Source organism: Panthera tigris, chromosome A2 (assembly GCF_018350195.1).
Source record: "Panthera tigris isolate Pti1 chromosome A2, P.tigris_Pti1_mat1.1, whole genome shotgun sequence".
NCBI lineage: Eukaryota > Metazoa > Chordata > Mammalia > Carnivora > Felidae > Panthera > Panthera tigris.
The window spans coordinates 100,363,219-100,389,322 of record NC_056661.1 but is presented as its reverse complement, the minus strand read 5'-3'; the positions used below and the strand labels follow the sequence as shown (position 1 = coordinate 100,389,322).

The window sequence follows — 26,104 nt, the reverse complement described above, 5'->3', positions numbered from 1 at the left end:
TATGCACTGAGTGCAAATTTCACATGAGTTGAAGATAACACTAGCTCTGTGGGGGAAAAAAAATCCTTGAGACAAAGTGTCCACCCCAAAGGCTTTAGGGGGTGCATATTCACGCTCCTTCACCATTGGGGTGCTTTGGAAGATAAGTTCAAGCAGAATTGCCACAGAGAGACACAATAATTGTTCAGATTGGATTTTACATTAGCCATTTTTTAAAGTCTCTGAAGGATACCTATATGCTATCTGTTTTAAAGCAGATACATTCAAGGAAACCCTTCAAGATGAAATGGGTAAGTTATCTGTTTCATCGGTCTTTTAGAGATAAGCAAATTGAATATTGCAACTTGTCTGGCAAACACGACGATTCTGATGTTAGAGCAATAAATACTACGCAGTTCTTTTGGATGAAAATTAGATAGCAGAAGTAGCAGGCAGTGAGGGACGTGTCCAAAAGAAAAAACAAAATCTACACAATCAGCACTGTTGTAGAAGATTGTAATCTCCCCCTTCAGTCCAGCAAAGGGTCAGGTGCACAGTTCATCAAGAAGTGGTATGTGCTCGGGGGCGCCTGGGTGGCGCAGTCGGTTAAGCGTCCGACTTCAGCCAGGTCACGATCTCGCGGTCCGTGAGTTCGAGCCCCGCGTCAGGCTCTGGGCTGATGGCTCGGAGCCTGGAGCCTGTTTCCGATTCTGTGTCTCCCTCTCTCTCTGCCCCTCCCCATTCATGCTCTGTCTCTCTCTGTCCCAAAAATAACTAAAAAACGTTGAAAAAAAAAAAAAAAAAAAAAAAAAAAAAAAAAAAAAAGAAGTGGTATGTGCTCATCAAGATTTTAATGGGTGAAAAAAATAAGAATTTAAAAAAATAAAAAAAAGTGTAGGGTCACCTTTTAAACTGACGTGTCTCAGTCAGTTAAACATCAAACTCTTGATCTTAGCTTAGGTCTTGATCTCACCATCGTGAGTTCAAGCCCCACACTGGACTCCTTGCTGGGCCTGAAGTCTACTCAAAACATAAAAATAAAATAATAAAATAATGAAAAATAAAAAGAAGTGCAAAACAACCTGATTTACCCTGGCTGAAAATTACCTGATCTGCCACAAGAATATTCCTAGAGTCTGCTTAGAACACACACTAAGACTGAAGTTCTATAGAACTTGGAGCAAGGAGAGAAGGTGTTTACTAAGCACGCCGAGTTTAGGTCATCGCTGGTTCCATTTCACATAGTCAAATGCCCAGGAAAAATCAATAAATCTGGGACCAGTTTTATGTTGTTCTTAACAGGTTTCAGATGGGATGTCTGAAAAGGGAAGTCAACAAAACAAAACAAAACAAAACAAAACAAAACAAAATGGGAGAGAGTCTACATCTGAGTCTGGTCTGACAGGCCCTACCCATGGAGTTATCAAGGGCAAACCAGTTGGCAAGGATCAGTGCCCGCTAATCAAATCTGACTTTGAGCAGTTCTAGAGGCAGAAAATCTTTACAGAGTACTTTATTTAGCTTGAGCTTGTGAGTCATTTGTTCTGTACAAGGGAGAGTTACTGGCAACAAATAAGGAAGAGCCTTGAGATCGATAAATTTCAGGCAGTTGACATCAGTTAATAGCTGGGGAAAAATATGCTTCTCCACGATCAAATGGGATCTGAATTTCCCCAACTTTACTTACCAAATTCATACCACAAATTATTCTATGCTCAATTCAGGCCTCATGGCCAATTCCAGTGGCTACACTCAGGTCTTCTAAGAAGTGTTTTTTTTCTAGAAAATTATTATTTTATGCTAAGACACATCTATTAATATATGATATAATTTTTACAAAGCATCTTTATCATGAAAATTCACAAATCAGGCCATATTTGGTTTTATGATTTTTTAAATCTAATCATTCTTAGCAATTTCAACTCTGAAAGAGTTTCATATGAACTCAAGAAGAAAACAAATCACACTGATAATAGTATTAACAGAAACACACAGAGATACAGTAGGTTAAAAGAGCCTCATATAAAGAAAGGTTGACAATCCATCTCTCTTCCACACCCTTGCGTTACTAAATCCAACTATGAGTGCATAAAATGTAATAATGTGAATAATGCTGCTTAATTTATAATCAACATTTATGATCAAGTGAGAAGACAGGTGTAGAAAAATAAAGAACCTAAAGATGACACCTGACTGATAATTAGCAACATACAAAGATATAAAAGATGCTGAGTCTACTAAGAACAAGAGTGGACATATCCATGTCGAGGTGCACATGCTCAGAAGCAAGGTTTCTTCATTCAGGGCCATGGTACAAGGGGGTGGGGGTAGGGGTCAGATTCTGTCCATAAAATTCCACTGCCAGAAATTCAGTGTGTTACAGCTGCTAATGCCAAAGAACATGAAAAGCCTGACTGTTCTTGCTCTGAGACTAAATATTTAGGAAGTTCTATGGCTACAAGTAACAAGGAAAGAGCATGGTTGAGAAGCAGGTAACAAAAATTAAATGGACAGAATCAGAGTAAAAATCAATTTACTAGGTCTAGAAAAAGTTAGGAGGACAAAGTTAGCAGATTTTTTTCTCTTCACATCCTTTCTTAATAGAACATAACCATTCTTTGCTATAAATCAATCCTAAAGTTGGCTGAGCTTGAAAATTCTGTCTGAGATCAACTATGATGGGGGAAATGTTGACAAGTAAACAAACGATTGAACGCTTACCTGCTTGGGAGCAATAGTGCTCTTCTCTACCTGGAGAACATGCTAAGTTCCTTCTTCAAAATGTTCAAATGTCACCCAGAGATAAACTCCCAACTACTTAACAGTGCTCTTCTGTAAGTGTGGAAAAAAACCAAAGGCTTGTTTTCTTTTAAAATTAAACTTTCTGATATATTTGCTACACGTGCCTAACGATTTGATTGAAATAAAAACTCAGCCTTCGGCCAAGACATCATTAACAGACATTCCAGATCAACTGACAATAACGGCAGTGAAGACAGATTGCCGTCCTCAGAGAGACCTTTATTAAATAACCAACATGTAAAAATAACACGTGCTTTTAACTTTATTAACTAAACAATCAATACAAAAAACCAATGCAGAGGAAAAATTATTATATATATATTCACAGTATAATTAGAATTTAAAAGTTTAAACTTAAAATTCCAGAGAAACAATTGTGCAAAATAATTTAATAAGACGACATAAACTTCATATTCATGTTACTAAAATTACTGAGTAGACTATAATAAACTACATAGGTCGTAAGTTTATGCAATCCATTAAAAATGATACAGCTTATATAAAAATGTTTTAAATATAATAAAATTTCACCTTAAAATTGACCTTAATGTTTAAAGGATGTCTCCTAATACACTAGAAGTTCCTGATACACACAGGAATAAAAGGATCATCAACAGCCTGGAAAACATGAGAGAAACTCAAATAAAAAGTTCCTTAACTTCTTTCCCCAAGATATATTTTCCTCCTAGAAATGCTATAAATTATTAAGTTATTGCAAGATGAATGAAAAGTTTAGGATGAGATTTTCTTGTATTATTATAACTCTAGCCTTAAATCTACCAAAATAATATATATAATTACTAATATAAATATTTTAAGAGAAGCTAACAGTATTTATATCTACTCAATAAATGTTCAGTGAACTGAATTATATCCTGAAAACAGGAAGCACAATGAAATTTCAGTAGTAAAGTAAAATGCACATCTACTTTTGGGAGAACTATGGGAGAATCGGGATTCAGAGGCCTCTTTGGGGCTCCTTTAGACTTTGGGTTTAGATAAGTACTATATGTTCATTACAATAAATAGAACTAATCAAATTGGGTACATATAAGTAATAAAAAGGAGAAAAAAAATAAATCACCTGAATTCATAAGGTCCATAGGTAAATAAACGTTTTTCCTTCCAGAGATTTTTAGCATATAAAATATGTGTAAGAGAAAGGTTCATGCTATACAATGGGATATTACTCAGCCATAAAAAAAGAATGAAATCTTGCCATTTGCAATGACATGGATGGAGCTCAAGAGAATAAGCCAAGCAAAATAGTCAGAGAAAGACCTGTATGACTTCAATGATACGTGGGATTTAAGAAACAAATGAGCAAAGAGAGAGAGAAACCAAGAAACAGACAAGTATAAACAAACTGATGGTTACCAGAGGGGAGGTGGGGGGAGGGGTGATGGGGAAAATAGGTGACGGGGGCTAAGGAGTGGACTTGTTGCAATGAGTACTGGGTGGTGTATAGAAGTGTCAAATCACGATTTTGTATACCTGAAACTAATATAACACTATATATTAACTACACCAGAATGAATAAAAGCTTAAAGGTTTGTGCTAAACATACCATCCTATAAACTGCATCTGTTTATGTTTTCATGACAAACTACCAAAAGTAGAATTTCTAAGGCAAAAGGTCTACTTCTTTAAAGCTTCTGATACAAACTGTCAATTTTTCTCCCAGGAGGAGTATGTAAATATAAATTCCCACCAGCTGGAGGCAGGCTGGTACACACAGCACTCAATTCATTTGCTGGTTTCTCTTACACTTGCACCCAGAGTAACTCTTCTCTCTTGGGAAGTCTTTTTGCTCCTGTTGCTACCACCTCAGGAGTACATTTAAAAAATTTCAATTTCTGGGGTGCCTGGGTGGTTCAGTCCGTTGAATGCCCGACTTCGGATCAGGTCAGGATCTCGTGGTTCGTTGAGTTTGAGCCCCACATCGTGTTCACTGCCGTCAGCCTGTCAGTGCAAAGCCTTCTTCAGATCTTCTACCTCCCCCATCACTGCCCCTCCCCCACTTGCACTCTCCCCTAAATAATTAAATTTTTTTAAACATTTTCAATTTCCAGCATCACTGCTACCAACACCAAAGTTATTGCTGTGGCTGCCTATGTTGTTTCGCTGATGGGAACTCTGCCTCCCCATTTGCCTCCATTACCACCAGTCCCTCCTCTATCTGCAGACCACCTGTTTTCCAGAATGAAGAAAGATGGTGATGTGTATGCCTGCAGTACAAGAACAGGGAACAGAGTACTCTGCTTCCTTCTCTGGATGGAAGCCCAGTGGTAGAGAGGGGTAACTGTGACATCCTAGGTGTTTGAGATGTAAGGCTCAACACACTGTACCAAGTGCAGATTAGTTGGTTCCTTCCTAGTCTGACTGTAGCCCAGACTCTGCCATTAAGCTACCTGTCACCCTTGGGTTTTAGCATGGTTATAAAATGTTTCCCCAAATATTTAATAAAAGATTTGTCAGGGATACACTGGGTCTACTAGCTAGATAAAATTTTTTAAAAACCTTCATACTGACTTTTGTTTCACAGTTGGTACACTGATTTCTTGCCCTCTTGAAGAAGAGCTCAATGTATCAGAACATGCTTTACTACCATCGATTTATTCCAACAAAGATAAGAATAAATTGAGGGATTTGTGAATCTCTTTAAATACATAAATCAAAAAAAGTATTACTGAAATGTTAAGCTATTAAAAACAAACCAAAACTTTGGAGATAAAAATCTAATTTCCTCTCTCATTTACTAGATGAGGAATCTGTGTCCCAGTAAAGTGATCTGAACTGTATAAGATAAAAACTGCCATTTTCTTTGAAATGTAATCTCGGGGTGCCTAGGTGGTTCAGTCAGTTAAGCATCAGACTTTGGCTCAGGTCATAATATCTCAGTTCACGAGTTCAAGCCCCACGTTGGGCTCTGTGCTGACAGCTCAGAGCCTGGAGCCTGCTTCGGATTCTGTGTCTCCCTCTCTCTCTGCCCCTCTCCAGCTCACCCTGTCTCTCTCTGTCTCAAAAATAAATAAGCTTTGAAATGTAATCTCTTCCCACAGTGAATGTCATGAAGCCTCTGAAAGTCAAAATGCTCTTTCCAGGGGCGCCTGGGTGGCTCAGTCAGTTAAGTGACTTGATTTGGGCTCATATGGTTCAAGCTCCAAGTTGGGACTCAGCACGGAGACTGCTAGGGATTTTCTCTCTCTTTCTGCCTCTCCCCCACTCATACTCTCACTCTAAAATAAATACATATGTTTAAAAAATGCTCTTTGCACAACATTATGAAATACTGATACTTAAAATTCTATCACACAAACTACAGTTTTAGACAAAATTTTATGTTTAGTTATTCTAAGTTTAAATTGCTATTAATATTCAATTTATTTTATTTTATAGGTTATCAAATAAAACATAAAACCATGACTATGACTAACAAATGTTCAAACAGCAAAGCAGTCACAGAAGTACATATAATTGTCTGTTTGCAAGTTATTCCTCTAATTACCATTTGCTCCTATTCATACATGTTAATGGCCTAATACCTGCTTGTAAAATTAATGCTGATTTTCTCTAGAAGTTAAGGAAATTTTCAGAATGAAAACTTTAAATTCCAACAGGTTATTTTTTCCTACAAACTGTAAAAAGACCACCATTATTCAATTTTGTCTGTGTAACATCCCTGCCCTGTTCCAGGAAGGTGCACACAGAACACAACTTGAGAAATACGGGTTTGTACCATACTGAGCCCTACGCGCTTCAAGGTCCTGTAAACTTGGAGACCTAAAGAAGCTGAAAGAAAATGCATTCTTTCAGGGAATAGAAAACATTTAAGTCTATCTGAACTGAGAATATTAAAATATACTTAGATTCATTAGCATATTTTAGTAACAGGTAGAAACCATAATTGAATTTTTGTGGTGGTAAATTTAAACCACCTTTGGCAATACAAAGATGCCCACAGGCTGGAAAGGCATTTCTGTCTCACCAGGAAGGGAATCCTTTTACTCTAATTGGTTCATACAGTAATTTGGTATTTTATCTGAAATAGCTTCTATACTATATTTATCTTCCTTTCTCTCCTTAGCAAACAAAAGAATTTACATAAAGTACTTTGAATATATAACTCTCAATCAGGAAATATTTACATATGAGGCTGTTTAGAATTATCCCTAAAATCTCCTTCAACAGCTAGTAATTATATATGGCATCATTCCCACCCTTCAACAGCAGAATGTAATAAATTGTAGCTGGATTTATAATTTAAAAATGCAAACGTTTAAAAATAAGATTAACTTTAAAAACTCTTCTTTAAAATTTGACACACAGCATGATTGACATACAGTTCAAGTATAAATATAACATATAATTGGTTTTAAACTTTAAATAGTGACTTTAAAACTATAAATTTGGGATGATAAAAAGAAACATATACATTTCAATTTTTCCCCCAAATTTCCACATTTAAAAAAAGGATGACAGTTTCATTTATCGCCTTCAGCATTTTTGGAAATGGTACGTTTCTAAATATATAACACATGAAGATATGTGAGTCATATAGGTGAGCTGCTTTAAGACTGTATTAAGTGTAAGAACATATCATTAGCAGGATTGCTGACTTTGCAAAATTCCTGGTCCAGATTCGCACAGGTATCTCCTGCTTAATATCAGTAATCCATTCCTGAGAATTGGACTGGTAAGAAAATGCATTAGGGATCCCATTTCCCATTACTCTGGGCGGGAAAAATTATAATGTGTTGCACATCAATTTGAACTTACAAACCAGGGACACCTGGCTGGCTCAATCAGAAGAGCATGCAACTCTTGATCTGGGAGTCACAGGTTCAAGCCCCACACTGGGTGTAGAGATTACTTAAATAAATAAAACTTGAAAAAAAATGATAATCTTATTAAAAAAATAAAAATAAACCTACCAACCAATTTCTTCAAATATAACTAAGATATGGTAAATTGCCTACACATAAGTAGCAAACTATTATGTTAGTATGTTAAACCTGCTTCCTGATCACCAAATGGTTAATATGTTTGTTCACCAATATGATTGTTGCTTTGTAGCAGCAACAGAGCCCTCCCTGGGCACCAGCAACATCCAGGATGCACACAGCTTTTCTGATGCCACTAGGGACATCTTTCAAAATGTTTACATGTGACCCTGACAACCTATTCATTTCATTTGCAATGTAATTCAAGGCTATTCCCATACACTGTTTTGTTAAATTGAGTTTTGGAGGGCATAAGTGCAAACTTTTCCTTTATACACATCAAATGAAGAAATATAGATTATATATATATAAACTCTATGAAGTCTGGACATTACAAACATACCTGTCAAACATCAGTCCAGCCATTTTCAGCTGCACATAACAGAAGTGTATCTAAAAGTGGCTTAAACTTTAATGAGGGAATCTACTATCTCACCTAGGAAGAAGTCCAGAGGTTGACAGATCCCAGGCTAGTAAATGTATCAGTTCAAAAATGTCATCATGGACCAAATTGCTTCCTCATTTTATTCTGCCATCTTCAACATGTTATCTCTGTCCCGAGCTACCTCCCCTCAGCAAAGGTGGCACCCGTGTATGCAACCTCGTCAGACATTTCGTCCGGATAAAACCGCTGCCAGGGGAAGAGCCTGGAGATCTCTCCAGTAACTGCCTGTGAGCCCCTCAGCCGGCTTTCCTTCACATCCAATCAGGCAGAAATGTCACAGGTCTCCATTCTGAAACTAACTGCTGGCAAGGTGGATCGGGCCACCCCTACTCGCTTACACACATTAGAACTGACCTCCCAGGGCTAAGAAAGAAGCCATTCTCTCCTGAAACACAGGGCCACGAAGAGGAAGTGAATACTCAGAAGTGTGGAAGAAAAGGGAACAAATTTGGAATAGGCAAACCTGTTCTGAATGCTTATTCAGTTTGTATTAATAACTAAAATTAGTATAATTTAAGTCCAGGTGACAGGTGACATAAGTTCAACAAAGATCCATTTTCACTGGAAAAACACCTTAATAGAAGACATTACCAAGTTTTCTAACCAAATACTAAATGATCTAGAAGTCATTCCAAAACCTGTTGACAATATGTAGATTGCAGATAAATTTTATAGAAGTCACTGTGCTATTAGGGAAGATACACGTCAGACAAGATGTCTGTACGGAGGTTATAATACAAGTGGTAAAATTCAGAAAAATGCAAGTTTAAATAACATTACAAAACAATGATGTAGGAGGTACTACAAGATACTGTGTGATTGAGGAGCAAATAAATGATGAGAAAAGGTGTACTAGGAGATGAAGGACAAGCCATCCAGAAACAGTAGAGACCTCGAGACAGAATTTCATCTGAGATCTGGAGACTGAACAGGATACAGACAAAGTGAAACAGGCTGGGCATTCTGCATAAGGAAATACAGGCCTGCAGTCCTGGAGCAGAAAACATCCCAGTTAGAACAGTGAGAGCTCCATGCAAAAGCAAACCAAGAATAAACCATCGTTACTAATTACTAATTAGATGTTTACTACAACTAGTGAAAGAGTTCTCCAGTCACAACTTAGGATCTGTTCATCTCTATTATCATTTCCCTGCTTTTAGTTTTTTGAATGAAAAAACTAATTGCAGTATCATGTCCCAAATGCATCAGTGGAAAAGTATACACATTTATTCACACCAGACTGACAAGACAGAGAAACAACAACAAACTAAAGAACTGTATGGGACTATGCATATGGTACAAGTCATTCTACCAAACACCTGGTGTCTGACATTATTGTGTTGTAATGTTATTTAATTTTTATTTTTGTACGTCTTGCCACTTAGGTTGTAACTTCCTTACAGATATCCCATGTACTATGTATCTTACATTACAGTAATTATTCCCTGATTTTCTTTTAGCTGCTCAAAAGTCATTCTATTTTCTGAAGCCAAACTAGTAAAAGTGACCAATGAGATATGATGCATCTCTGACAATGACTATGCTACTTCTGACACTAAAATAAAAATAACCTGGGGAGTCTGGGCTAAGTCTCAGTCAGTTAAGAGACTTCGGTTCAGGTTGATCTCCTGGTTTGTGGGTTCGAGACCTGTGTCGGGCTCTGTGCTGACAACTCAGAGCCTGGAGCCTGCTTTGGATTCTGTGTCTCCTGTCTCTGCCCCTCCCCTGCTTGCACTCTGTGTCTCTCTCTCAAAAATAAGTAAACATTAAAGAAAGAAAATAAAAATAAAAATACCCCAAGATCACACAACCCAAGGGGCTTGTAAACATGGGTATACATAGCAACATCTACAAAAGTGATTCTTTAACCTTTGAAGGGTCACAGACCTTTGAGATTCTGACGAAATGCAAAGACCCTTCTCAGAAAAATGTAAATACAAAATTTTGCCTATAAGTTCAGGAGGTTTACAGACCACTCCGCTCAGCCCCCTAATGTCATCATGGCTAAGAACCCCTAACATAGGGAGACCAACAGACAATGGCTGGCTATCACAGTTATCAACTCTTTCAACCAATCCATCAACAAACTATTTTAAGGGTTACAGTTTTCCTCTGGTGCTGCCAAGCATATTTTCGCCTTGTACATCAGGAAATAATAGATGCCAGAAATAAAAATAAATCATTCCATAAGTTGAGAACTGAGTTATGTGACTTAGAATACTGAAAATTTTCACAACAATGACTCCTTTAAGTCACTAACACTATAACGTAAGGCTTTAGTATACTTAATACTTCTCATTAAAAATATAATTAATGTTTGTACGTGTTTGTATGTATATATAAAATACATGTAAAATTAATCATAAAAGTATGACTTTCTAATGAAAATAACGATTGTAAGATATTGATCAGTTTATAACCTAACTGATGACCACAGTGTAGCAGAAATTTTTTAAAATTCCAGTATAGTTGACATACAGTACTGTATTAGTTTCAAGTATACAATATACTGATTCAAAAAATTCCTACTCAGGTCAAGTGTACTCTTAATCCGCTTCCTGTACTTCAGCCATCTCCCCACCCACCTTTCCTCTGGCAATCATCAGTTTGTCCTCTACAATTAAGAGTCGGAGTTTTCTTTTTCTTTCTTTCTTTCTTTCTTTCTCTTTCTTTCTTTCTTTCTTTCTTTCTTTCTTTCTTTCTTTCTTTCTTTCTTTTCTTCCTTCCTTCCTCCCTTCTTCTTTCTTTCTTTCTTTCAAGTTTATTTATTTTAAGAGACAGTGCAAGTGGAGAAGAAGCAGAGAGAGAGGGAGAGAATCCCAAGCAGGTTCCATGCTGTCACCATGGGGTTCATCATGGGGCTCAATCCCACAAACTGTGAGATCATGACCTAGAGTCGGATGCTCTAACCAACTGTGCCACTCAGGTACCCCAATTTGCTTTGTTTCTTAAATTCCACATGAATGAGATCATATAGTGTTAGTTGTCTTTCTCTGACTTATTTCACTTAGCATTACACTCTCTACATCCATCCACATGTTGCAAATGGCAAGATTCGTTTTTACAGCTGAGTAATATTCCATTGTGTGTGTGCATACACATTCCCTTCTTTATCAATGGATACTTGGGCTGCATCCATAATTTGCATATTGTAAATAATGCTGCAGTAACCATAGGGGAATATATATCCCTTCCAATTAGTGCTCTCGTACTCTCTGGATAAATACCCAGTGGTGGAATTATTGGATCAAACGGTAATTCTATTTTTGATTTTTTGTGGAAAACCTCCATATTGTTTTCCACAGTGGCTGCACCAGTTTGCATTCCCACCACAGGTGCATGAGGGTTCCTTTTCCTCCACATCCTTGCCAACACTTGCTATTTCTTGTCTTTTTTATTTTAGCCATTCTGACACCTTATTTTTAGGAGCATCTTTTTATGTGTCTGTTGGCCATGTGTATGTCTTCTTTGGAAAAAATGTCTATTTAAGTCCTCTGTCCATTTTTTAATTGGATTATTTGGGTTTTTTTGGTGTTGAATTGTATAAGTTCTTTATATGTTTTGAATATTAACCCCTTACCAGATATCTCATTTGGAAACATTTTCTCCCATTCATTAGTTTGCCTTTTTATTTTGGTGTAGTCCTAACAGTTTATTTTCGCTTTTGTTTCCCTTGCCTCAGGAGACATCTAGAAAGATGTTTCTACAACCGATGTCAGAGAAATTACTTCCTATGTTCTCTTCCAGAAGTTTTATAGTTTCAGGTATCACATTTAGGTCTTTGATTTATTTTGAGTTCATTTCTGTGTATGGTGTCAGAAAGTGGTTCAGTTTCATTCTTTTGCATGTAGCTGTCCAGTTTTCCCAGCATCATTTGTCTTCTCCCCCATTGTATATTCTTGTCTCTTTTGTCATAGAAATGCCAAGTGCATTGCTTTTTTAAATGCGGATTCTTGGGCTATGGCTCCAAAGATTGTGTTTCACTATGTATGGGTCAGGCCCAGGAATCTGTAGCATTTTTAACAAAGAGCAGAGCACCTGCGACAGACAAAGTCCTCAAGCATGTTGACTTAGTGATCACTACAATAAGACTCCATCACACAAATTTAAGATGTTTCACTTCTGGCTTAGTTTATTTGATAACACTATTCTGAGATAACACCATAATTCTGTCATGATATAATAAAGGAAGAAGATACATTTTTCAGAAATTCACATTTATGAAGATTAATGTATAATCCTAAGTAAGAACCCTCTCCTTCATAATAGGCTTTGGTCACATTCAAAGGGAAAAAACTGACGCTGAGTATGATAACCACTAAAACACAAAAGAATACTGTCTTATTATTAAGGTTACCAGAAAGACAATATTTAGGTCTTCCAACCCCATCTGAATTATTACCAGTATGAAGTGCAATGTTCACACTGTACATTCTACTTCGATTCTCATCCTTGTACTTTATTTCCTTAGCAGGATGAAATAAAAATAAACTTTTAAGTTAAAATATAAAAGTACTCATCACAATTTTTCAGTTAGTCTCATATGTGGAAGATATAGCACTAGGAAAGCCTGGAAGGAAACACGAGAGGAAACTCATTTATGGAATATGGTGTGCACACTTACATTTTCTCCCTACTGGTATCGTACTAAGTAAGTGCCCTCCAGGAAACAGCACCATAGTAAAGCAGGCAATGACCCCCGAATAGCTATACTAAAAATATGACTACCTGAAGTGTTTAGTTCAAAGAAAAAGTACCTTGGAGTTGCTCTGGTGAGTGTATAGGTGTTAATCTGTCAAACAGATATACCTTATGGCTGAAGACAAAAAGAGAGGCCACCTGGAATTGACATTTGTATAATTAAGTTAATAAAACGCTTCCCAATTGTTTCACTGATTAAAAAAAAAAAAAAGATTAAGGTTCCAGATATATTGCTTTAAGAAACTCAAAGTTTTCTGTTTCTTTATCTATTTGATGTTTGAAAGGAAGTGTGTTTAACCCAGATTTTGTGGTTTTATTTGCTTTTTGTTTGTTTATGGCTCAAGTACGGTGGAAGCGAAGCTGTAACTCTATATTTTTATGAGGTCTTTTTCAAAGTGTTTCATGGCATACAATTACTAAATTACAGAGAGTGAACTGCGGTGGTTCTCAGCCCTGCGTGTATGGTGGAACTGTCTGGGAAACTCTAAAAAAAAAAAAAAAACAAAAACAAAAGCCTCATGTCTGGGCCAAACCCCAGGCCTATCTAACCAGAATGCAGGGATTCTGGAGGCCCCAGCACCAGTATATTTTCAAAGTGCCCCCTGATGCACAGGAGGGTCAGCATGGAGTTAGAGAGACAGGTCATCCAATTGACATTGCTGAGCCCCAGTATGTGAATGGCTTTCTCTCAATTAATTGTAATGAAACAGAGGGCTCAGTTCTGCTTCTCAGTATGGTCAACTCCTCTCCTTTGCCCTAAAAAGTTCCTTCTAATCTGCGCAGTCAAGGAGACAAGGCGGGGCAGTACACCCCACACAGGATAGCCTTGCCCGAACACTTTCAGCTCTCAAGTGCCACCAGATGAACAGGTGAACCAGAATTAGGAACCAGGGAATGTGACAATTCTGTCAATTCTACCACTAGACACACAGAGTTGTGTGTAATGAGTTTTTCTGGATATCATGATACATGGGTAAAGAGGTATTAATATGATCAGTTGCTTTTTTAATCCATAAACACTCATTTTTTTTTTAAGATTTGGTATACTTCTGTTTGAAGAACAGAGAATAAAAATAGGAAGCACACTCTAAAAATCTGTTTAGTTTTTGTCTTTGTTGTTTTAATTAAAGCCTTCAGGCCTAGACAAAGCAAAGTGACTTACTGTCCCTCATTCCTTGGAATGTAAATTTTTATCGTACACAGCTATATTTCCACTTTTGAATAAAGGAAGGAACATTGAGGCAAAGAGATCATCTAAACATTCCATATAAAAACGGAATAGTGTTGTTTTAGCATGTATGCATAGTTTGAATGATTCTGAGAATGAGGAATTCAATAGGGGTCAATCTTAAAAATAACCCACATGTTTCAAATTCTGATTTATCATTTCAACTGGAAAACACTAGGTGAGACTCAGTTACAGTTACACATTGCAATATCAATATTGAAAGGATGAAATCCAAGTTGCTAAATTACTAAACTCTGATTCTCAATTCAGTGTTACAAAATAATTAGTTTAAAGGAGACCACAGGTCCTTATGCCCTACTTTCAGAAGCACCTGCATATGCTGAATGTCAGTTGTACTATAACCCAATTTCTTCAGTCTCTATGGTAGTATTTGCCCCGTTTCATTCTGCCTGCTCCAAAGTTCTACTCAATACTGGTCAACAATGTCAGTGAACATAACAACAATAATCTAAATAATTCCTTTTCATCTCCGATTCCGTGGGTTTTTTTTTTAAATTGCTGTTCTTTTTCCTTCTTTTTGCTATAACATAATAAGCCAATTCATGCCTTTGTCTTAGTTTCAGAAGGAATTATATGCCAACATCTAGGCAACAGATACCCTTTTCCTTAATTTAAAATAACTATGAGGTTGCACACTACAGTAGTAAATTTGTAATCAACTTAAAGATAATGTCTTAAAATTACAATTAAACATGTCATAACACAAGAAAACCCTGGTAATTACAAATAGTACCACGCTTGCTAGGGTTTTAAACAGTAGTATAAAACTAAGAAAAATCGCCACCCAGTGATGCAAATGAAAACTGCAGTTTGTTTTTGTGTAAAATGAGTACCCTGGAGGATTACTTCAACTTCATTACTGAATGAACGAATAGCTATTACCTTCTTATGTGAATAGGAACTGGTTACAAGGGAAAGGATGTTTTTCTACGAGGCTTTTTTCTCCCCTTTTTCTTATTCAGCACACTCGACATTTTACAAAGGCTAAACGCTTTGGAAACCTTAACAGGGAGAAAGCTTTCTTTCTGTCCACAAGTGAGCTAATTGTATACGAACAACCCAGATATTCCTATTATCAACAAAGTGCCTAGGCTCTGCTTGGACCCAAAATTTCAAGTCATGGGGTATTTACTTCAGCAGTGCCATCTAGTAATTGTCACCTGAAACCTATTTGTGTTAAGCAGGAAGGCCTTCCCAGGGTAAAAGGTCCTTTCAAGTGGGAAAAGAGAGATAATTTATACCTCTAACAACATAATTTACTCTGACCGTTTTAGAAAAAGGTATAAAGACTACATACAATGATAATCTAAAAAATTCTGTAGACTCCATATTGGTAAGTTGTTGCCATAAATATAACTGTTTCTCAGTCTTCACTTAGTTTTATCACTTCCCAAATACAACAAAACCCATCGTATATATTTATTTTCCTGCAATGTGTCTACTGCACATGAGGACCAAGAAATAACCAAAATATATGTGTGTCAAACATGAAACATGTTAATAACAGCATTTCATATCTACCATTTGACCTATTTGACATTTTCCAAAATATTTCACACCGTATGCACTGAAACTAAAGTAGGTATTACATTTGTCAGTGTATAATCACATGATAAAAAAGCGTAACTTAGTGGAACAAATCAGCTTAAAAAAAAGAAGAGGTTACCACTCCTTTTTTTTTTTTTTTTTTTTGAGAGAGAGCCAGCGCATGAGGGAGGGGCAAAGGAAGAGGGAGAGAAAGAACCTTAAGCAGGCCCTGTGCCCAGCACAGAGCCTGGTAAGGGGACCCAATGTCGTGACTGTGAGATCATGACCTGAGCCAATCAAGAGTTGGATGCTTAACCCACTTACCCAACTGAGCCACCTAGGTGCCCCTCACCACTCTGTTTTTTGTTTTGTTTTGTTTTTTAATGTTTATTTATTCTTGAGAGATAGAGACAGCGTGAGCAGGGGAGGGACAGAGAGAGGAGACACAGAATCTGAAGCAGGCTCCAAGCTCTGAGCTGTCAGCACAGAGCCCAACGCGGAGCTCGAACCCACGAATTGTGAGATCATGACCTGAGCCGAAGTCGGATGCTCAACCAATTGAGCCACCCAGGTGCCCCTCACCACTCTGTTTTTAAAGACAACCTACTAGGGGCACCTGAGTGGCTCAGTCGGTTAAGAGTCCAGCTTTGGCCCAGGTCATGATCTCACGGTCTGTAAGTTCAAGCCCCGCATCAGGCACTCTGCTGTCAGCATAGAGCCTGCTTCAGACCCTCTATCCCCTTCTCTCCCTCTGCCCCTTCCCTACTTATGTGCTTTCTCTCTCTCTCAAAAATAATAAATTAAAAAAAATTTTAGCAAAGACAACCTACTGTATTCCTAATAATCTGTCCTAACCTTTACCAGTCAAATCAACTAGGTGCCTAACTGCTGATGCATTTTTGTATTAACTGCATAATGTATACCATCCTCCAACCTCAACCTCATTAAGGAGATTACAGTTTTCTGCAATATTTTAAATAGTTTAAAGTGAAAAGTCTGGGGTAGCAAAATTAGCCAAATTTTATGATATACCAACCCTCTTTTACTTAAAAAGCAAAAACAAAGATGGGGTGCCGGGTTAGCTCAGTCAGTTAAGCGTTCAACTTTGACTCGGGTCGTGATCTCGCGGTTCGTAATTTCGAGCCCCACGTCAGGCTCTGGGCTCACAGCTGGGAGCCTGGAGTCTGCTTCAGATTCCGTGTCTCCCTCTCTCTCTGCTCCTCCCACACACACACCATCTCTCTCTCTCAAAAATAAACAAACATTAAAAAAAAAGCAAAAACAAAGAAACAGAACACTTTCTCTTTGAAACACGAAGGAATACAATGTAAAATTTTTTTTAAAGAGCTTAAAACGTCATTAATGTCTTAAAATTTTAAATGATAATATGACATAAAAAAAAAAAAAGATGGATAGCTTGGTGGTTAAGAGGATGAGGTTCTAAAGTCAGATTGCCTGGACTAATCCCAGATCTGCTCTACATTAGCTGGAAGAACCCAGAAAAGTTCAGTCCTCACCTGTATGTGGATATAATACTATCATTTCATCCAGAGACTTGTTGTTCTAAGTATTTTATACATATTAACCCATTTAATCCTCTCAATAACCCTATGGGGTTCATACCGGTATCACGCTCATTTTCTCAACACCCTCTCACCCCCAGAAGTTATATAACTTGCCCCAAACAGCGGAGGGTGGCAAATATACCACCCCAAAATATGGTGCTTGAGCATAAGGATTATTTTGAGCTAAAGGCACTTGAAAAATAGCAGGTGCAAGGAGGGCGCTCTGACCTCTCCTTTCCTTCCCGAAAGCAGGAGATAAAGCCCCCCTCTAGAAGATGCCAGGAGGAAAGAAGCATTCTTATCACCAGAGGTGGAGAGTCAAGGCCAAGAGAACTCTGTACAAACAGACCCTGTTAAAATAACTCTTATCTTCCTTGAGTCTCCCCACACAATCTACTTTTCCACAGTGGCCTCTTTGTTCAACCTGGTACATGAGCACATGGGTTTTGCCATTTCTTTAGGTCTTCATTTTCTTGGGGGGGGGGGGCTCCTGTGTACACATAAAAGCCTGTATGCTTCTCTCCTGTTCATCTGCCCTTTGTGTATTTATGTCTCAGGCCCAGGCACAGACCCTGAGAGGAGAGAGGAGAATTTCTGCCTCCCCTATAATGGAGACTCTGGCAAACTATAGAGCCAGGATACAGAGCCAACAAGTCTGGCTCGAGTCAGGATCTCATCTGCCCTTCACTGCAGTGTCTCTGAGGTGTTCCTGAGAAAGAAGGGAGGTGGTGTGATCAATGAGAAGAGAAAGAAGACACAGGAAGAGAGAGCCAAGGCTGATGCTGGCTGACATCCTCACAACTTCAGGAGAGTAATTAAGCTCACAGGGATTTTTCATGGAGGGTGGTGAAGGGGTAGAGCTTTGCACCTAGAGACGGGCTCAACACTCATGGACACTGAAGGAGAAGAAAGCCTCAGCAGACATCTAGGGGACTCGTCTGGCTTGGGTCATTTGAAAGACGGTGACCACCAGCTGACTTCAAATTACATCACTGTCCTGGAACGATGATGGAAGTGATTCCTCACCATGACTGCCAGGGACACTAACGTTACAGGTGAGGTACGGTGCAGGGACAAAACCCACCCAACTCAGTCCAAGATGGTCCTGGGAAAGCACCCTCCAAACACAGCATGTCAGCTTTTGGGAAAGTGCTCCCTCAGAGCTTAGGTGTATAAGAGGGAGCAGCTAGAACATGAGAGCAGATGAGGGTAATAAAGTGCTGGAAATTCCCTCATGAATTAGCAAATCTGAAAGTTTCTGTGTCTTCCGAGGCTCGGCTAAAAACTACTTCATAAACCAGCGTCTCTTCTAGAAGAGGAAAGGTCCACAGCAGATAAGCTTCAGCTGCTGAGGCAGAAGACACTGGAAACTAGGCCCGTGTTGGGCTAGCTACAACTGAAGCATCCATATGCTTTGAGCTACCAGACAGTGGAGATTTTAGAAGGACCAGCGGCAGGGGGTTTTCAGCTGTGGTTAAAACTTACCTCTGAAATGCTGCAATGTCGCAGGCCACACAGCAATTTCAGGTGCTTCACCAGACAGGTGAAGAAGATATATGAAGAAAATTAAAAGTTGCACCTGCTCACAAAGATGTCTGTGTACTACCCTCACATCCTTTAAATGACTATTTGATTACAAAAAGAGTAATGTTGATTTCTAAACATGATACAAGAGAAAACAGCAAAGCTCTCTGCACATGTGTTAAGACTACAGAGAAACACAGAACAGAGTTTGGAAAACCAGGCTTTGTTGAAGCACATTTCTGAGAGAAGAGTTTTGTGTGAAATGCTTAAAGAAGCAGACCAGAGGCATCCCTGAGGTTTAGTTAGTGAGGCTAATTCAGGAGGTAAGAGGGGAGCAACACTGGCAGCTTTCAAGGAACAGAAGTTGGGACTGATGGAGCCAGTTCGGACCTGGAAGCTGAGGCATAAATTCTTGATGCGATAAGAAGGGCCAGAGGAGCGGTCATGTGTATGGGACCCCAGTTTGTACCCATCAGAAAGTTCCCCAGAAAAACCACTGGCCCTGGTCAAACAATGCCTCACTATTTTGCCTCAGGCACAGGGGATGTGGACAGAGAGAAAACAATGCTGAGCACCCAAATTATTGCCCCTATCCTAGGACATAGGCAGCAGATTCAGAAAAACTGCCAGAAGGGAAGGGGAATCTGCCAGCACTGCAGATCCTGGCTGACAGAACTTGACTGTGTCAAAGATGGGACATTCATAGGTAACATTTAGCCGCAAGAAAAACTGTAATCTGGTCTTCCAGAGATTAAGGCCTAGAAATGGAAGAGGGCCAGATGGGTGAAACGCTCGTGTCCTTTCTGTGAGAGACCAGATCCTAAAGAGAAGGGCTGAAGAGGCAGAGACCTACCCACCCAAACTTGTAAAAGTGTGGAGAAAGAGGCATGGCATGAACCCAGCTCTGAGAGGGCCGAAGCTGAAAATTCAAGATCACTTTTAAATCCAAGGCACCAACCTCCACTTTTCAAGACATGTGAAGCATTTGTCCATGTAAGGGGACCCTGGTCTGACTGGGCCAAGATAGAGATCCTAAGAGGAAGGAAACCAGAATCTGGAAAGAGAGATACCTGAGAAACATCCCAGGGAGCAAATACCCTATGAGTTCATGCAACTCCTCTCAGGGAAAAAGCAGAATTTGGCGGGAGGAAGTCCAGAGTGGGAGAGGATGTGAGTTACGTGGGAACACTGGGTTTTAGCTCATCACCCCTGGGGACAGAACTTCTGGGAAGAACTATACAAAGACTGCAAGTCTCTTCCTCAGGGGAAAGACACACGACACACGAAGGAAATGTTATTTTTCAGAATTCGCCTTGGAAAGAGCATAGTATTTGTTTGAAAGAAATTTTTTTAAAGCCTCCAAAATAGTAATAACTGCAGGTATCAATTTTATAATAGAAAATAAACCAATCTTAACAAACATTTAGGAGACACTATGTAACATATTTCGATTTAAAAAGTATACTTCATTCAGCAAATGATTTATTGGATGCCTAATTTAATTTCAGATGCTAATTTAAGAGGCGAGGTTTGCTGCTATTTATAAAACAGAACTTGACTTTATCAAGGATCATTCAAGACTTTTGGTTTTTTGCAATTAAAAAGGTAGACCAGCTTATCAGAAAAAAAAGAGACGATTTTTACACATATAATTTGAAGGATGCAGCCAAAGTAATATATAAGAGTGTGACTTGACAAAAATATTCTAAGTGACTGGGGAGCTTTATTTTTATAGATTTCATATACATAAATTAATTCAGGTGTCAGTGAGAATTAAAAATCAATCACATAATTTTAAAGTAAACTTTTAAAGGAACAATAACTCATCCAATTACGATTTTGTTTCTGTAAAAGGCTCACCTAAAAGGACAAATCCATCGGCTTCTGTCTCTGGTACTGTGGGCTTTTTAGATTCCGGAGACTTTCTGAAGAAGTGAAACATTGCTGCTATCTGAAACAGAAACACCACGCAATGTCAGATTCAGAGCAAACTGTAAAAGTCTTAGTAAAATGCCAAACATAAATATATCACAATGATTACTTTAAGGAATTCCATTACCAGACTTAAAAACATAAGCCCTCTCTTGGTGTCAGAAGACAAAAAGAGAAATTAAGGGGCACAGACTTCCAGTTCCAAACCACACGGGCCTTGAATCATGCAACCTCTCTCAATTTCTCAACATGCAGGAAATAACCCAAGAAATTATTATATGTAAAACTAAAATCAACAGGTAACCCTGATATGGAACGATCTCACTAACTATAAATCAGACACTGGAATGGGAAAAGAAAAAGAAAACGAAACAAAAACTTGTCCAGGCTTCTTGTCATGCCAGGGTCATAAAACTGAGGCCACCTAAAAAAAGAAAGGAAGGCACTTCAAACATCATCTACAGGTTAGTTACTTGATTCAGACACTCAGGATTGTATCCACTGCAACCAACTTTAAATTCCCATCAATGCAGATCTTTGTGTTGGCAAGACTGTGTGCTGCCCCCAACACACACACACGCGCGCGCGCACACCTTTCCTCTTTACACTCAGGGAGGACACCGACTCCTAGAAAACAACTGGGAAAGAAGCTGAAGGGAACGCAGGAGGACACATCACATTCTGAGGACAGTCCCTATAAGCAAAGCAACGTAACAGCAAAGAAAGGAAGTCCTGCTGGCAGTAAGTTCTCCACACTTTAGTTTTCAAATATTCCACCCATACCAGAAAATCAAGCAGGGAGGGCAAATAAAGATCCTATCTGAGCAAAGGCCTTCTAGAAACTAAGTTCTAGAAACTGAGAAGTGTACTGGGGTTTGTGGAGGTTGACACACCCTTAGCTGCAGACCTGGGTGGACGGTAAAGGAGCCGATTTGTTGACAGAAAACATATTTGGCCAAGTTCACTTTTAAAGAAATAAAAACTGGGGCTCCTGGGTGGCTCAGTCGGTTAAGCGTCTGACTTCGGCTCAGGTCATGATCTCACGGTTGGCGGGTTCAAGCCCCGCTTCAGGCTCTGTGCTGACAGCTTAGAGCCTGGAGACTGCTTGAGACTCTGTGTTTCCCTCTCACTATGCCTCTATGCCAACTCATGCTCTGTTTCTCTCTGTCTTAAAAATAAACATAAAAAAAACTTAAAGGAATAAAAACTGGAGAAGAAAGGGGCTCCTGGGTGGCTCAGTCGGTTAAGCGTCTGACTGGCTCAGGTCATGATCTCACGGTTCGTGGGTTCGAGCCCCGCGTCGGGCTCTGTGCTGACAGCTCGGAGCCTGGAGCCTGCTTCGGATTCTGTGTCTCCTTCTCTCTCTGTTGCTCCCCTGCCCTCACTCTGTCTCTCTCTCATTCTCTAAAAAATAAAGATTAAAAAGAATTTTTTTAATTAAAAAGGATAAAAATAAAAATTTTTTAAAAACTGGAGAAGTAAAAGACAAGGCATGTGATAAAGAAAACAGTTCAGTAAAAGAAAAGGAACAGCCTCTGAAATCCTCAAAGAAAATGCTTACTGGATATAGTGACGGGTCCAAAAGAAAGGTCTGGAGATAGTTTGGCACCCTCAGCAGAGGACAAGGAGATACGGCTTGTGTGGAACTGGTGAAAAAAGGAGGTTAGATGCAAAGCAAATGCAGAAGATGAAAAGACAAAGAGTGACATGCTAAGAACAACTGAGTAAGATCAAGAGAAACCTGCGCGAGGAAGAAAAGGGATCAGAAGAGAACTGGTTGGTTTACAAGCAGGAATGTAAGAAAAGAGAGCTCAGATTCAAAGCCTTGACAGACTGGAAAAGGCAACTGACTTCCCAACCCCAAGCAGTTGAAAATGAAGCGGAGAAGGCCTCTGAAAGAACAACTGATTAAAACTCAACATTGGGTCAGGATCAAATCAAGAGGACACAACGGCTACACCTGATATTAAACCTCAATGTGGATCAATGTGGCACATAGTAAATTCCTTCACTTGGGATAAAATGTTTCAGGAAAAACAGACGAAGAGGATAAGTCTTCAGCTGAAGGTTGGCAGAAAAAAGGTACCCTCAAATAATTAAAGGGAGGAGGCACATGTGGGGTGAAAAAGATGAGAAATGTAGCAAATCTGAGAGATCTCTAGCAAAAATTGTCAGTCTGGCTATTGACACATGAAGCTGATTGGAATCAAGCTGGGAAGCCAACAAAATTTTTGAGAGCTGTGTGGCCAAAATGACTACTACTAGTCTGGATTAAAACAGGACTATGACTACTGGATTTTTAGGACAACCCTATAGACAGGAAGCTGCCAGAGAAAACTGCTCAACCCCAAAGACATCCTATTCTCTAGGGCCCACTTCAGTGGGAGCCAAGGAAGTTAATGGAAAAGGAAAAAAAAAAAAAAGAGAGAGAACAACGGATTGGGAGCCTTTCCCGGGAAGCAGAATCTGGGCATAATTAATGAACATCCTCCAAACCAAGGTGGGGTTCCCCCCAAAAGCCTGCTCAGTGGGATTTCAGAATTGCTACCACTCCATGACGGTTGAGTATCTCCAGTTCCTCCCCTTTCTGAATGGGAGTGGTTTGGGCAGGGTGTTTCCCAGTTCCACCAGAGTGGGAGGGGACATAAGGGACAGGTCTTCTTAATTCAGGAATTCTCCAGACCAAGAGATGGCACAAGAGGGCCTGATGGGACGATAAGGGACTTCAAGCACTGCTGTGACTGAATGGGGCAATTTGGGTTACTTGCCCTTGGGGAGGGGTGAGTTATTTTGCCTACAATGAGAAGAGCTGTTATATGTGTTGACCACAAGTGAGAACCACTGAATCATTAGGGTTGTTCACTGGCTCTCTGCCTTACGGAGCCCTAGGACTACAGTTTACTTCCCTCCTCGGAGGTAGGTGTGGCCATGTGGCTTGCTTAGTTCACTGCATCACTGGGGTGCTACAGCAAGGAGCTTTGCGAACACAGAGAAAGAGAAGCCCTTTAAAAAGTGGTTCCTGTTCTAACATATAAAGATAAGCCTTCTAACAGAAGGACTCAAATTTCCAACACTTTTTCGTGTCTGGCCACAAAACAGAAATGGAACGAACGTGGAAATTACAAAAGTGGTTCTGGTAAGCCAGTCTCAACCCCCAAAAGTTTTTAACTATGTTATTACAAAACCCAGACCAAACTCCGGTAGTGCAAGAATCTCTCTTTTATTTTTTTCATGTTTAATGTTTATTTATTTTTCAGAGGGAGAGAGAGTGCAAGCAGGGGAGGGGCAGAGAGAGAGGGAGACAAGGAAGCAGGGTCTAGGCTCCGAGCTGTCAGCACAGAGCCCGATGCAGGGCTTACAAACCGGGAGATCATGACCTGAGCCGAAGTCAAATGCTTAACCGACTGAGCCACCTAGGAGCCCGAAGAATCTTTTTTTAATTAAAGTATTTTGTACAGCAGTTATAACTTAAGTGAAGCATTTAAGTTTTTCATGATCCAAAACAATGAATTTAAACTATATACAGGCTGCATCAGTTTGTTGTTAGTATGACTGATTGGCGATCATAATATTATAGCCCCTTCTTTTAGAACATTATAAACATCAGAAAAGGAGGGATGACTTAGGTTCCAAGAGTCAAGAAACTTCCAGGCAGGGAAGAAACAGAAGAATCAGTAAGAGAAAGGAAGCAGAGACAGTATGAAAGAGCTCAGAATGGCAGCAAAGAATAGTTTGCTACAAATATTCATCTGAAACAGCTCTAAAATTCTTACAAAAGTACCAATTACCCTCACACCCATCACTCCACCAGTGTGACCACCACTCAACTCCCTCCTCAGGATGTTTTCATGTGAAAATCACGTTCCAATTTTACAATACAAGTCTTGGGATTCCCTTTTATGATGAACAGTACTACTGGCACTAATAATTCTTCATTCCACAAGTATCTAAAGTCAGTCCATCCATGTATCTTTATAGAAATCACTCCGTGCACGAAAAGACTATGCCCCTGGACACCATGATGTACAATCAAATTATCTTTATCACATGATATTTTTTCGTATCACTGAAATACACAGGTAGGTCCCCACTCCAGCAGCCAGATTGAGTTGTCTTGCTTAAGACTAGAAATGAGGGAGGAAAAGAGGAGTAACTAAAACCCTACTAACGTTTACTGAGCTCCTACAGTGTCAGTCACTATACCAGAATGTCTTACGTGTGCTATCCCGTAACTCAGAGACATCTCGCCATGCACACCCAAGTATTCACAACGTGTAAGCAGAAGAATTGAAGTAGATTAAGCATTGGTCCAAATTTATGTGGCCGCTAAACAGCACAACTAGAATTTTAAACCAAGTCCTCTCGGAACCAAAACTTAAAGTTTTTCATCAACAAAGCCCCACAGACAAGGAGCCCTTCGCACTTAGGAGGCTTGTGATGGACTTTAATATAACAGCTCCCAATATTAGTCACATCCATTTCATTAATTCCATTTCTATCTTTATCCATCTCTTCTTTCCCAAGCCTTGCTCAGCTCTAGGTTCAAAAGACATTTACTAATTCCACAACATCTAACTTCAAGAACTTCATTTACTTTCTATTTTATAAACATTTATTAAGTGCTTAGGCCAGATACTGACTGAGCGTTGCAGACACAAGCATTCAACTTCTATCCCGGACGAACAAACACTGCAGCCTCAGCCCACCACATTTCTGAGGCCATCCACAGCAAAAATGAGAGTAATTTAAGAGCCCTAATCCCCAAGCGGAGGAAGCTGGTAACGGTCCTGCTGCCCCAAGCAGAGTTTATGGTAAACCCTAAGCACTCATGCTTCTGATGGACGTGGCCTTCACAGTTGGGCTTCTGCTCAGACTTCCCAAGTATATTCTGGTCTCATTTCCTTCCTTACAATTTTGAATATTTTAAGAATTGTCTATAATAAGTGAACTTTACACTCATAAACAGGAAAAATACTAACACTTATAATTAAAAATCCCTCAGGAGCCAGCAGCAGCATTGTTACCTGGCTGAGCTGGGATCCACACCAGAGTGAATGTCTCCTAGGTCCCAAACAGGGGAACCCTGGAGCTACTTGATAGAGATGGGGGACAAAGAATTCACTTGCCCAAGTCACAGGCTGGGAGAAAATACTTGCAAGTCACATATCAGTTAAAGAACGTGTATCTGGAAAACATATAGAACTCTTAAAACTCAGTGACGAGAAAACAACTCAGTAAAAAGTGGGCAAAAGATATGAACAGACACTTCACCAAAGATGGCACACAATCACACGAAAAGATGTTCAACATCGTTAGTCATTAGACAAACGCAAGTTAAAATCTCAGCGAAATACCACTATGTACCTATTCAAATATT

General features: G+C 39.3%; 1 protein-coding gene across 1 annotated transcript in view; it reads right to left on the bottom strand.

Moving 5' to 3' along the window:
• The window catches only part of UMAD1 (UBAP1-MVB12-associated (UMA) domain containing 1), a 216,857-nt gene that overhangs the window by 174,054 nt on the left and 16,699 nt on the right, over positions 1-26,104 (bottom strand). Inside the window, exon 2 of the mRNA XM_015535087.2 lies at positions 20,656-20,746. Within this exon, the coding sequence (XP_015390573.1) occupies positions 20,656-20,737 (82 nt within the window). The 5' untranslated portion in view covers positions 20,738-20,746. The remainder of the gene's footprint in view (positions 1-20,655; positions 20,747-26,104) is intronic.